Source organism: Bos javanicus, chromosome 29 (assembly GCF_032452875.1).
Source record: "Bos javanicus breed banteng chromosome 29, ARS-OSU_banteng_1.0, whole genome shotgun sequence".
In the NCBI taxonomy this organism is placed as follows: Eukaryota; Metazoa; Chordata; class Mammalia; order Artiodactyla; family Bovidae; genus Bos; species Bos javanicus.
In genome coordinates this window covers 27,252,928-27,267,678 of record NC_083896.1, presented here as the reverse complement: position 1 = coordinate 27,267,678, position 14,751 = coordinate 27,252,928, and the positions used below count along the sequence as shown (strand labels likewise).

General features: G+C 40.8%; 2 protein-coding genes and 1 long non-coding RNA gene across 3 annotated transcripts in view; 1 reads left to right on the top strand and 2 right to left on the bottom strand.

Moving 5' to 3' along the window:
- The window catches only part of LOC133241144 (uncharacterized), a 67,873-nt gene that overhangs the window by 49,368 nt on the left and 3,754 nt on the right, over positions 1-14,751 (top strand). The window lies entirely within an intron of this gene.
- On the bottom strand, positions 2,054-2,986 carry LOC133240897 (olfactory receptor 10D3). The gene has a single exon (XM_061405893.1). It carries the CDS (start codon positions 2,984-2,986, stop codon positions 2,054-2,056), a length of 933 nt encoding a protein of 310 aa, XP_061261877.1.
- On the bottom strand, positions 13,153-14,205 carry LOC133240896 (olfactory receptor 10D3-like). Its single transcript, XM_061405892.1, has one exon. It carries the CDS (start codon positions 14,203-14,205, stop codon positions 13,153-13,155), a length of 1,053 nt encoding a protein of 350 aa, XP_061261876.1.

Sequence of the window (14,751 nt, the reverse complement as noted above, 5' to 3'; positions counted from 1 at the left end):
TGCACTGATTGCTGAGGAAGACTTTCTTATCTCTCCTTGCTATTTTTGGAACTCTGAATTCAAATGGGTATATCTTTCCTTTTCTCCTTTGCCTTTCACTTCTCTTCTTTTCAAAGCTATTTGTAAGCCCTCCTCAGACAACCATTTTGTCTTTTTTGCATTTCTTTTTCTTGGGGATGGTCTTGATTGCTGCCTCCTGTACAATGTCACACACCTCCATCCATAGTTCTTCAGGCATCTATTAGGTCTAATCCCCTGAATCTATTTCTCGCTTTCACTGTATAATCATAAGGGATTTGGCTTAGATCATACCTGAATGGTCTAGTGGTTTTCCCTACTTTCTTCAGTTTAAGTCTGAATTTGGCGATAAGGAGTTCATGATCTGAGCCACAGTCAGCTCCTGGTCTCTTTTTGCTGGCTCTATAGAGCTTCTCCATCTTTGGCTGCAAAGAATACAATCAATCTGATTTCCGTATTGACCATCTGGTGATGTCCATGTGTAGAGTCTTCTTTTGTGTTGTTGGAAGACAGTGTTTGCTATGACCAGTGCATTCTCTTGGCAAAACTCTGTTAGCCTTTGCCCTGCTTCATTTTGTACTCCAAGGTCAAATTTGCCTGTTACTCCAGGTATCTCTTGACTTCCTACTTTTGCATTCCAGTCCCCTATAATGAAAAGGACATCTTCTTTGGGCATTAGTTCTAAAAGGTCTTGTAGGTTTTCATAAAACCATTCAGCTTCAGCTTCTTCAGCATTACTGGTCGGAGCATAGACTTGGATTACTGTGATATTGAATGGATTGCCTTGGGAATGAACAGAGATCGTTCTGTAATTTTTGAGATTGCATTTTGGACTATTTTGTTGATGGCTGCTTCATTTATTCTAAGGGGTTCCTGCCCACAGTAGTAGATATAATGGTCCTCTGAGTTAAATTCACCCATTCCAGTCCATTTTAGTTTGCTGCTTCCTAAAATGTTGATGTTCACTCTTGCCGTCTCCTGTTTGACCAGTTCCAATTTGCCTTGATTTATGGCCCTAACATTCCAGGTTCCTATGCAATATTGCTCTTTACAACATCAGACTTTGCTTCTATCACCAGTCACATCCACAACTGGGTGTTGTTTTTGCTTTGGCTCCATCCCTTCATTCTTTCTGGATTTATTTCTCCACTAATCTCCAGTAGCTGGAGAAGGCAATGGCACCCCACTCCAGTATTCTTGCCTGGAAAATCATGTGAACGGAGGAGCCTGGTGGGCTGCAGTCCATGGGGTCGCTAAGAGTCGGACACGACTGAGCGACTTCACTTTTCACTTTAATGCATTGCAGAAGGAAATGGCAACCCACTCCAGTGTTCTTGCTTGGAGAATCCCAGGGACAGCGGAGCCTGGTGGGCTGCCATCTGTGGGGTCGCACAGAGTCGGACACGACTGAAGTGACTTAGCAGCAGCAGCAGCAGCAATCTCCAGTAGCATGCTGGACACCTGCCAACCTGGGGAGTTCATCTTTCACTGTCCTATCTCACAAAAAGTTTAGCAGGAAATAAAGTAGAAAAGGTAGGAAAAGTGCAATGGCAAAGGCAATCTTCCTTCCTTTTAGTGGGAAGAGATTCTCCACAGAAGGAAAGCAAAATAACAAGACTCTACTATTTTGAAGGTTTCTCTGGTGCTCAGTGGTAAGTAATCTGCTTGCGAATACAGGGGAAGTGGGTTCAATTCCTAGGTTGAGAAGATCCTCTGGAGAAGGAACTAGCAACCCACCCCAGTTTTCTTGCCTGGGGAATCCCATGGACAGAGGAGCCAGGTGGGTTACAGTCCATGGGGTCAAAGAGTCAGGCATGACTTAGTGACTGAATAACAACAACATGCTATTCTGAAGCTATGAGGAGGGGCTTAGGTAGTACAAGAAAATAAAACAGACAAAATGATGACATATTTTGACATACCCATCCACAGCATTCAGCATGAGCTGAAAAGACACATGTAAGAATTCCAGAGAAAAATTTCGCATATTGAGGCAGAAAGAATTCCACATCATCAACCCTTCCAGCCATTCTTTTTAAATCACAAGAACATGGTTTGTCCTGTGCAATACTTTTTTCAGAGCTGTTTTTACTTCTTTATTCCTCAAGGTGTAGATTAAAGGGTTCAGCCTTGGTCCCACCAGATTCATCAGAATTTGCACCACGGTTCCTAGCATGGGGTTAGGTGTGGGCTGCAGGTAGTCAGTAATGATGGGTCCATAGGCACAGAGGATGGCGATGAGGTGGGCACTGCAGGTGGAGAAGGCCCGGCGACGGCCCTCAGCTGATGGAATCCGCAAGATGGAGATGATGATCCGAGTATAAGACACAAGGATTAGGAGAAAGCAGACTAGAGATACTAGGCCAACGTTAGTGAAACTCACCCTCTGGGCCAAGGATGTATCAGCACAGGCCAAGGGTAAGAGTGCTGGAATATCACAAAAGAAGTGAGCCACTTCATTGGGACCACAGTATGGCAGGGTGAAGGTAAGCAAAGTCAGGATGCTGGAATGGACACATCCTAGCAGCCACGTCCCCACAGCCAAGGCCACGCAGACTCTAGGGCTCATGATGACTGCGTACCGCAGAGGGTGACAGATGGCAGTGAAGCGGTCATAGGCCATCACGGTGTACAAGAAACACTCGATGCTGCCGAGGAAATGGGAGAAGAAGAGCTGGGAGACACAGTCCTTGTAGGAAATGCGTGGGCTCAGGCCCATGAGGTAGAGCAGCATTTTAGGACAGGTCACAGAGGAGAAACTCATATCAAACACAGACAAATTTCCAAGGAAAAAATACATGGGTGTGTGAAGGCTATTGGAAGAAAGAACAGTTACAAGGATCGACATGTTTCCCAGCAGGGTGCAGGCATAGAAGGGCAAGAACAGGACAAAGAGTAGAGTCTCCAGCCCCTCCGTGTGCGGGATTCCCAACAGGATGAACTCAGTCACCTCAGAGCAGTTCTTCATCTCCGTGAATGTCAGTCCTGTGGAAGGAAACGGAAGCAGAGAATGTAGAAGAATGTCCTGATTTGATGTCAGCAGACAATGTACTGGAGAAATGAAATATGTGAGGGAAATTACAGCGTTTTGATTCAAAGTTAAGGAAATACTATATCTAAGCCAAATTACAGAGCATTTAACCTGGAATGCAGCTACCATAGCAAAACGTCATAGTTTTTATACCAAATATCTTTATCATACTGATTCTAAATGCAAATATCCTTTATTAAAACACTACTTTTAATGTTGGAGCAAGGCTTTTAAAGAGAAGGGTGATGCCCATACAAATATGCTCCCTCAGAGTGGAGGAAGCCTCAAAAACAAACAAATGCTCTTTAATGTCTCTAGTATGAAACTTGAGAATCACTGTATTTGTGAGCCACTGCTGGTAACAAAATTATATTTTATCTGTTTTCTGGTGAGACCTAGGGTTGAACCTCATAACAGTTTGAAATGCTTACTCAACATGATCTCAGTTCATTTAATCCTCCCAGTAACCCTTTGAGATAAATGTATAGAAAAGGAAATTTCTGAACATTAGGAAGAGTGAACGACTTGCCTAATTTGAGGTTACTATACATGGCAGAGCTAGGTACTTAAATCTTTTTTTTTTTTTTCCCTGACATAAGTCTTTCCACTGTGTGCACTTGTGATGGACTGTGGCGTTACTGACCTTGTCAAATTTTGTCCTTCACCTCCGTGTTGTTTATGTTTTTCCTTTTGATGTCACCAGGCTCCAAAAATGCTCTCAGTTCTCTTTAGTAAACAATGTAAACCAGCTTGTCTCTCCATGAAACACCACCACACACACACACACACATACACATTTAAATATAAAGTCTAGAAGAATTAATACTTTTTGACATGTACTGCTATACCCTCGGTGCAGAAAACAGTGACCAGCACAGAGTAGGTTCTTAATAAAGATCTGATGAATGAGATGATGAAACGACTCCATGAATAACTGGAAAGGAAATCATTCAGTTGTTTTTTTGTCTTGTACAAGGACTTACATGACACTATCAGATGTTAGTCTTCCTAAACAACCATGTAAAGAAGCTTGATCATATACCTGTTTCTTTTTTGCACCATCCTCTGAATAGTTGAAGTTTCTCTGTTACCTATATGGCATCTGAACCCAAGAAGAAGCTTTGCTTTGTGCTGTAAAAGATGACCCAAGACAAGAGCTACATAATCTGTATGTGAGTGCATGCTAAGTCGCTTCAGTCTTGTACGACTCTTTGTGACCCCATGAACTGTAGCCCGCCAGGCTCCTCTGTCCGTAGGATTCTTCAGACAAGAATACTGGAGTAGGTTACTGTGCCCTCTTCCAGGGGATCTTCCTGACCTGGGGATCAAAACTGCATCTCCTGTGGCTCCTGCATTGCAGGTGGATTCTTTACTGTTGAGCCACCTGGAAAGCCGACATAATCTGTAGTCTCAAAAAAAAAAAAAAAAAAATAAGACCTGGATATCTTATTAAGAGAGTCACACAGAAGGAAAGAACTGGACTGAAGGTGTCCAGGGATAGGCTCATCTAAGTGTCCAATCTTTTAATTATTTTGAATGAAGACCAAAGCCCTAGTTGTAAAGGAAGATTTGGAGTTGGTGAGCCAATATCATGAGGTAAATGACAAACCAAGCAATCAGTGTTCTATTCTTAGCCACAACTTTCTGTTCATTTCCTGGACTTTGAGACCATTTGTAAACCAGGGACTCCAAATTCTCCTTTCCACTGGATACCTGAGGAAGAAAAGAGGACTTAAAAAGAGAGAGAGATGAGGGTGGCACTTACATGACTAGCAAGGAGGAAGTTTCATCCCTGTACTATTTGTCTCTCTAGGATCTGTCACCCAAGTTTGCTTCTGACATCATACCATAAGCCAGGATCAGGGATCTCCTCTCATAATCTGGAAAGTTCTTTCTTCTTAGTGAAATAAACTCAGATTAAGTGACAGAAAGCTGAAAGTCCCTCTGCCTTCTGCAAAGATCTCTTGCAAAACACTAATAGCAACATTGTTTTCTCATAGTGAATATTTAAAAGCTCTTGAAGCCCTTGGGGAACCCCATTCCTGAATGAATCCTGTTTTGTGGGGGTTGTTGAGAAAAGGGAGTAATTAGAAGTGAGTGATGATAACTCCCCTGTGACACTACTGTGATGTGAACAAGATAGAGCCATATCTATATTTTCTACTTCTGTGAATGACCTGGGGAAGTTAGAGAAAAGCTAAGATGTACAGCTCAACCTTAGGACATATGTAGAAACCATTTCCCCAGTTTCAGGGTATACTTTTAGAATAGCAACCATATATCTCAGGCTTTTAACTATCTAATTTCATATACTTTATCTCAGTTTCTCTTTAGCCCATATACTTTTCTATGATATTTTAGTTTGGAAATATAATTTCCGATATCAGATTCTCCTAAAAGCAGAATTCTCAATTGGCAAAGTTGACTTCCCTGAATGAGGAATTGTTCTCCACATGACTTTCCCAGAATTCTATTAATGTATCGATCAGCAAATATTTATTAGTAATTTATACTACTATGTCCAACTAAGCACAAAACATGTTTGCTGAGTCTGGAACTTCTCTTACTTAACAGAAGTCAATAAACTTGACTCTTGAACACAAATGTTGGAAATGTGAGAACTGATATTTTATGTGGCAGAGAGCTACCTAATTTTCAAAGAACTAAAATAAATTAAAGCATAAACTAATGAAATAAAGAAAACCAAAAGCAAAAAGATGAATGATGCTAAATTTTGACCTTCTTAAAATACTAAGAAAATAGATATACTGCTGCAAAGATTATTACTGAAAAAAACACCATATGGGTTAAGATTGATCAATCTCAAAAGCAAGTTTGATGGGAATAAGGGCAATCACATGTTAGTCTTTTTAAACAAATTTTTTTAATTTTATTTTATTTTTAAACTTTACAATATTGTATTAGTTTTGCCCAACATCAAAATGAATCCACCACAGGTATACCCATGCTCCCCATCCTGAACCCTCCTCCCTCCCCATACCCTCCCTCTGGCCGTCCCAGTGCACCAGCCCCAAGTTTTAAAACCAGAAAAAAAAATAGTATATTTTTTATATGCACTCATAGTGGCAAATCCATAAATAAAAGGAAGGTATTTTCTTAACAAAAAATTCAGCAGTCTAACAACTGCTGAGAAGATGAGGATGACAAAATTACACAAAGGGAACTTCTAGATTAAATTCTATATCCTGTACTGGCTGAAAAGCTCCCACGAATTTACTAATATTCTTTTATTATTATTATTATTTATTTATTTATTTTTACTTTACAATATTGTATTGTTTTGCCATACATTGACATGAATCCACCATGGGCGTACACGTGTTCCCCATCCTGAACCCCCTCCCACCCGCATCCCCATCCCATCCCTCTGGGTCATCCCAGTGCACCAGCCCCAAGCACCCTGTATCATGCATTGAACCTGGACTGACAATTCATTTCACATATGATAATTTAAAGATGTTCCACAAGGAAAACAATTTTAAAAACTGTAACAAATGAAAAATGTTATTAATTTTAAATAATATATGAAACATATACATGTATATATTTCTAACCACTAAAGAATGTACCCTATTAATTTATCTTGAATTGATTATGGAAAACAACAAATAATTTATAACCACATTTTTTTCATGTCTTATTATGCTATGTTTGGCTAGTTTACCAAACATGTACAAAAAGTACAGACTAAAATGTCATTGAGTATTAGGACATATACATGGACAAAAACAGTTTTTAAAACCCACTGCCTAAATTTTAACACTTCATGCTTTAAATTTTTAAAAAGTAATGTTAAAAAGTGAAAGATTCAGTCTTTTATTTGTAAACACTTATCAGCTATTTTAAAAACCAAGGGCAAAGTCTATATCCTCAGGAAAAGAAACAAAACCTTTGTTTTAATTGTTGCTATATATCTTACAGTTGATTTTAAACCAGGGACCAAAATTTGATGAGATGAGTATAATATCCGAAGTTCAACGTGAGCCAAATATGTTATTTATGTCAATCCATCTATCTTCTGTAAACGGCAACCCACTCCAGTATTCTTGCCTGGAAAAACCCCATAAACAGAGGAGCCTGGCCGGCTATCGTCCATAGGATTGCAGAGAGTCAGAAACAACAGCAACTGAGCACGCACACATTTACCCTCTGTATTAGTTTGAATCTCAGTATCATTTTTCCTCATGCCTTGTCTTTTTAACCATTAGTCCAATGTGAATATAATTACATATAAACAGTTAAGACAAACAATTTAAAGATACAGTGGGTAATCAATTGTTATTTTTGCACAATATCAACAAATCAGGCTTTCCCAAGCCTCAGAAAGTAAAGAATCTGAGGGCAATTCAGGAGACACAGGAGACTCCAGTTCAATCCCTGGGTAGAAGATCCCCTGGAGGAAGAAATGGCAACCCATTCCAATATTCTTGCCTGGAAAATTCCATGGACAGAGGAGCCTGGCTGGCTACAGTCCATGAGGTTGGAGAGAGCCGGACTCAACTGAGCGACTAAGCACACACATCAACAAATCAGTGACCAAATCGTGAACATATAGTCTCATAGCCTCAAATTGCTGCTCTTGTTTATTCAAGCCACACACAGAGGCTTTCAAAGCTTTTATTTAGGGGAAAATGCATTAAAATACTCTTGTTAACTCATTAAAAAAAAAACACATATTGGAAAAAAGTAACACCTTTGCTCTCCTTACTGATATGAAGTGCAAGGATCATTTCCAGGAAATCTCTGTGGGTTTTGAAACCCTCAATTTGAAAAGGCTGCTGAATAATTTAGAATATACTCTGTGAAACCTAGAATGCATTCCAGTGCTTCTGGGCCAAGAATGACACTCTTTCCAAGCAGATCATTCTGTAATAATTATCTCTTCCATTTAAAGCCTACCTCCTTGAGTTTTCTAGCAAATATTCCTTGTTTTACTCTTTGCACATTACCAATAGAATCTAACCCTTTTTTCATTCAGCATCCCATTACAAATTTGAGATCCTTGGTTATATCTGCTTTCTCTTTGTCTAAACAGTCTAATTTCCAACAACCGTTTCTCATATACCTTGCTCTTTTGGCTTTCTGACATTTCTGCATCTGGTTTGTCAATAGCCCCCTAGTGATTTTAGACTTGACTTAGTCAAGTACTTTAGAGTTAGTATTTCAGGTATAATAACATTTAGATTGTGCCTTGGATATAAGACTGCTCAATAAACGTCTATTGAACAAATAGATGACTTCTTTCTTCCACCTTTTATATTTCTTTGTGTTGGACTAAAGTTGCTATTCATGTCTGGAAATTCATTCTACCTCCCCCATACACATTCTCTAGTTGAACAGTGACAGCTCCTATCTTGCTCTTAGTACTTCATTTCCTGGAGGTTTGTCTTTTCAGACCACATCTCTTTGCTAGCACACTTTTACATCTTAAACCGGTGTTTTCCTTTCCCCAAGAGAAGGCGCTTTCATGAAGAAGTCATTGCTGAGACAGTGATATCTGCCTTCACAATTCAATCTGTTTTTTACATTTACTTGTTCTCAGTTTTCATATCCCTTGTTTCTATTGCTATCCTTCTAATAACATCATTTTTTTTTAATCAGAGAAAAAAATGTCTTGTCTAAACCAGGTTCAGATTGCCAACCTGCAACATGTACCTCTGACTTATCAAAGGGTGAGAGCCAACAAGGAGAAAGACACAGAGGGACAAATTTGAGTCTGTTTTGTAAAAGGACTAAAGATTTTCCTTCCTGTGATTAACCTTGGATGCTCTGAGTTTTGATATAGTAAGACACATTGAACAAACACATGAAAAGATGCTCAACATCACTCATTATCAGAGAAATGCAAATCAAAACCACTATGAGGTACCATTTCACGCCAGTCAGAATGGCTGTGATCCAAAAGTCTACAAGTAAAAAATGCTGGAGAGGATGTGGAGAAAAGGGAACTCTCTTACACTGTTGGTGGGAATGCAAACGAGTACAGCCACTATGGAGAACAGTGTGGAGATTCCTTAAAAAACTGGAAATAGAACTGCCTTATGATCCAGCAATCCCACTGCTGGGCATACACACTGAGGAAACCAGAATTGAAAGAGACACGTGTACCCCAATGTTCATCACAGCACTGTTTATAATAGCCAGGACATGGAAGCAACCTAGATGTCCATCAGCAGATGAATGGATAAGAAAGCAGTGGTACATGTACACAACAGAGTATTACTCAGCCATTAAAAAGAATACATTTGAATCAGTTCTAATGAGGTGGATGAAACTGGAGCTTATTATACAGAGTGAAGTAAGCCATAAAGAAAAACACCAATACAGTATACTACCGCATATATATGGAATTTAGAAAGATGGTAACGATAACCCTGTATACGAGACAGCAAAAGAGACACTGATGTATAGAACAGTCTTTTGGACTCTGTGGGAGAGGGAGAGGGTGGGATGATTTGGGAGAATGGCATTGAAATATGTATAATATCATATATGAAACGAGTCGCCAGTCCAGATTCGATGCACAATACTGGATGCTTGGGGCTGGTGTACTGCGACGACCCAGAGGGATGGTATGGGGAGGGAGGAGGGAGGAGGGTTCAGGATGGGGAACACATGTATGCCTGTGGCGGATTCACTTCGATATATGGCAGAACCAATACTATATTGTAAAATTTAAAAATAAAATAAAATTTAAAAATAAATAAAAGACAGATTGATACCTTTCAATTTCATATTCTAGGACTTGTTGGATGACATCCTTTACTCAATACTACCTATGGCATGTACTAGAGGAAACAGAAGGTACGACGAACACAGTGTTGTTAGTGGGAAAATAAGCAACTGTACTAAGAAGGGATTTTAATACTTATAAAATGTGACATCATAGAATGATATTAGGAAGAATTAGAAATGCTGTCAAAGTTTCTCCACTATTAGTTCATTTGAAACAGTATGTTCTAGGAGATGTAAGGCAATGGTCCCTCTCAGGAGATGAAAGTAACAGATTTAAGAAAAAAAACAACCTCTATAAATAAAAAATTCAATGGACTTGAGAACAGATGTGAGGATAAAGCCTGACAACTCCCAATTGTCCCAAGTTCCTCTCAGTATTATTTTTCCATATACAGGCAACTTTTCTTAAGTCATTCTTTTAGTTTTCTTACTTCTTAGACTAGACACCAAGATTTCAGATGGATAGTTCTTTTCTTGGTGATTCAGACAGTAAAGAATCTGCCTGCAATATAGGAGACTAGGGTCAATCGTGAGGTCGGGAAGATCCCTTGGAGAAGAAATGGTAACCCACTCCAGTATTCTTGCCTGGAGAATTCTATGGACAGAGGAGCCTGGTGAGTTACAGTCCACGGGGTCACAACGAGGTGGATACAACTGAACAACTAACACTTTCAATCCTTTTCCAAACCTCTGTTGAATAATCACAAAAATAGAAGGTAAGAATACACAAATGTATCAATATATAAAATTAATATCAATTTAAGAGTAATAATCACACAGACTTCTACCCATGCCACAAGAACCATGGTTAATGACAATCTTTCTAGAAAAGGTCAAAATCAGAAGTTGGTGTGATCTTGCCAGTGTGTCTATAACAGTTGGATTCTGTCCTTTGGAAGAAACTTGTATTTTATATTTTAACAGAGGAGAATTAGGAATGGCAAAAGAGGAGCTCCAGTATACTAAGCCCCTGTTAATTTATTTTTTTGACCACTCTGCACAACATGTGGTATCTTAGTTCCCCAACCAAGGATCAAACCCATATCCCCTGTATAAGAAGTACAGAGTCTTAACCAGTGGTTCACCAGGGAAGTCTCTCCAATATACTATAATAGTAGTTTAGTCACCAAGTTGTGTTCAATTCTTGTGACCCCATGGACTGTATCCTGCCAGGCTCCTCTGTCCATGGGATTCTCCAGGCAAGAATACTGGAGTGGGTTGCTGTTTGCTTCTCCAGGAGATCTTCCTGACCCAGGCATTGAACCCGGGTCTCCTGCATTGTAGACAGATTTTTTACCGACTGAGCTACAAGGAAAGCCCCCTCCAATATACTAGCCACTTTAAATATTGTATTTAAAGTGGCTAGTATTTTTGTTGGATCTGCTTTTATGTGGAAATGGGAAAAAAAGAACTTGGCCCAATATCACTAGAAAGAAGGCTTTATCTATATCTTTCTATCTGCTCAGGCTGAGGCCGGCTCGAGTTGCCTGTACCACCTAATAACACAGTTTGCTCAGTTAGTTAAACAAGAACTTACACAGGTTCCCAGAATACATGGAGTGTGAATAAAACATGCAAAGTCCATGGTCCCAATGAGAGAACTATCTTTACTTCTCAGCTCCCTCTCAGCTCCCTCAGAGGGGCTGGTCACACTGCTGAATAAATATAGTAACACACATGAACACACACACATATTGTGTCCTTTACCATTGAGCATGGAGTCTAAAAACTAAAGGTTCCAGGAGGAGATTCACGCTGTTGACAACTCTGCTAAACTGAGATAAAATAATCCTATCTTGTGACAAAACTTGGTAGTCATTTCAACAGAATATTCCAAGGTGCCCACCCAGTCACCTTTGGAGCTTTAGAGCTGGGATGCTAATGGAGTGGTTGATACCAACAGAGGGAAGCTGAGCAATTTCTGAGGTAAACATAAATTGCTTTTATAAGCAACAGTAATGACCTCTATGCATCTTCCCTGTAGCTCAGACGATAAAGAATCTGCCTGCAATGCAGGAGACTCGGGTTCAATCCCTGGGTCGGGAAGATCCTCTGGAGAAGGAAATGGCAATCCACTCCAGTATTCTTGCCTGGAGAATTCCATGGACTGGAATTCTGGAGCCTGGCAGGCCACAGTCCGTGGGATCGCAAAGAGTCGGACATGACTGAGTGACTAACACTACTACTACTAATGACCTCTGTGACCTTCAAGCCTCAGAAAACTGGCCACAAACCATTTCTAGTACCAAGACCAAAGATATCAGTACATTTCTAGGCATTGTTGCTGTTGTCTAATCTTTAAATTATGTCTAATCTGTGCAGCCCCATGGACTGTAGCCTGCCAAACTCCTCTGTCCATGGGATTTCCCAGACAAGAGTACTGAAGTAGGTTGCCATTTCCTTCTCCAGGGGATCATCCTGACCCAGAGACTGAACCTGCATCTCCTGATTGGAAGATACATTCTTTACCACTGAGCCACCTGGGAAGCCCATTATTTTTGGCACTGTTTGTTGTTCAGTCACTAAGTCATGTCGGGCTCTCTGCAACCCCATGGTCTGCAGCACACCAGGCTTCCCTGTCCCTCACTGTCTCCTGGAGTTTGCTTAAACCCATGTCCATTGATTCGGTGATGCTATCCAACATCTCATCCTCTGTCACCCCTTTCTTCTCCTGCCCTCAATCTTTCCCAGCATCAGGGTTTCTCTCCTTTGTATCAGGTGGCCAAACTTTAGCATGGGTTATACTCAGATGAGCCTGTAGTGATAACAGGTCTCACTGAGATGCTGTGTGCTCCCTGTGTTCCTGACACCCATCCCTTCCTTGACCATCTTTGATCAATAGTTCAGCTTGTGCCCTGGTAGGACTCAGCCCACATCAAAGTCCAGTCTTGAAGCACTATCAACGTAGCCTTGAAAAAAAACTGATTTCAAATTCAAGTAACCTCTGACAGAGATCAGCAAACTATGGCTTGTGGGGAATATCTTGCCTGTAGCCTATTTGTGTAAATGGAATTTCACTGGATCAAGCCTTCTCTTTTTTCATTCATTTGTGTTTATTCATTCATTCTATGCCTGTTTTCATGCTACCATAGCAGAATCTTGTATTTGTGATAGAGACCCTCTGGTTCCCAAAGCCTAAAATACATACTATCTGGACCTTTAGAAAAAATATTTGCTGATGCCTGGTCTCTGAGATGGGGGAAATGCCACCAGTTTGGATCAGCTAGAGTTGCTTCCCCATTTCTCTTTATTGCAAAAAGATCTTTACAACAGTCATAGATATATTTTAAAAATTAACTTAATATACAAATGAGGAGGGGAAAAAAATCAGCTTTACCCACAAGTGACTAGTGACCTCCTTCTGAAACCATCTGGCCCCCAACCAGTTTCTTCAGGGCGCCCTTGACATCTTTGTTTCTCAAAGTATAGATTGTGGGGTTCAGCATGGGAGTGATTACACTTGCAAAGATTTGCACTGGAGTGACCAGCACCTCACTCAAAGACGGCTGGGTATAGACAAGAGCACAGGGCCCAAAGAACAGAGTGACCACAGAGAGGTGGGAGGCACAGGTGGACGCCGCCTTGTGCCGCCCCTCAGCCGAGCGCATCTTTAGCACTGCAGTGATGATGCGCAAGTAGGAGCAAACAATGAGGAGGAAACAGATCATGGGAATGAGGCCAATGTTGGTGAAGCTCACCGTCTCAATGACGAGTGTGTTACTACAGGCCAATTTGACAACAGGAAAGATGTCGCAGAAGAAATAATCTATCTCATTAGACCCACAGTATGGCAATTGGAAGGTCAGTGTAGTGAGACTTGTGGCGTGGAAAGAGCTAATAGCCCAGGTGCCAGCCACCAGCAGGGCACACGCCCGACGGTTCATGATGATGGCATAACGCAGCGGGTGGCAGATTGCAGCAAATCGGTCATACGCCATCACCGTGTAGAGCAGAGACTCCGTGCAGCCTAGGAAGTGGTAAAAGAAGACCTGGGACATGCAGCCATCCAGGGAGATGACCCGGCTCTTCACCAGCAGGTTGGCCAACATCTTTGGGGTGCTCACAGAAGAGAAACCAATGTCCAGCACAGAGAGGTTACAAAGAAAGAAATACATAGGAGTGTGGAGGCGGGAATCAGACACCACAGCTAGCAGGATAAGCAGATTTCCTAGCAGAGTGCAGGCGTAGAAGATGAAGAACACCACAAACAGCACAACTTCTTGCCCCTGGGTTCGAGGGATGCCCAACAGGATGAACTCTTTAACCAAAGTGTGATTCCTTATCTCTGTAAAAGTTAGATTTTTGTCCTGGAAAGAGGGGAAGTGACAGTAAGTTAATGACCCACAGCACCAAAATCCGCAGCTTGCTACCAATAGATTCATAAAAGGAAAGACGATCATAGGTTCTATTCATGGAAGGATAATGCTTATTGTGACTGAGACATCAAGAATAGCAAATACCCCAGAAGGAGGTGCCGTCTCTGAGGTGAGGACTGAAGGCAGGCTGGTATATGGACAGACATTGTTTTATTATTATCAGAGAGAGAGGAGCAAGTGACAAAGAGAGTAGAAGCCTTGAAAACTGATGAAGGAAAAAAAAAAAAGGAAAGGGAAGGAAAACAGAGTAGAGAAAAGAAAAGGAAAAAATGAGGCATGTTTATAGTTTACAGAGAATTTTTATGACCATTCTCGAGTTAAGCCCTAATAGAGTCTGATAAGGGAAGATCCTCTGGAGAAGGAAATGGCAACCCACTCCAGTATTCTTGCCTGGGAAATCCCACTGGCAGAGGAGCCTGGTGGGCTACAGTCCATAGGGTCACAAAGAATGGAACACGACTGAGTGACTAAACAATAACAGAGTCGTATATATAAGATAGGAATAATATTTCTATTTCATAGATGATGAAATTATGATTCAGAGAGATTAAGTAACTTGTTGAATTTCTC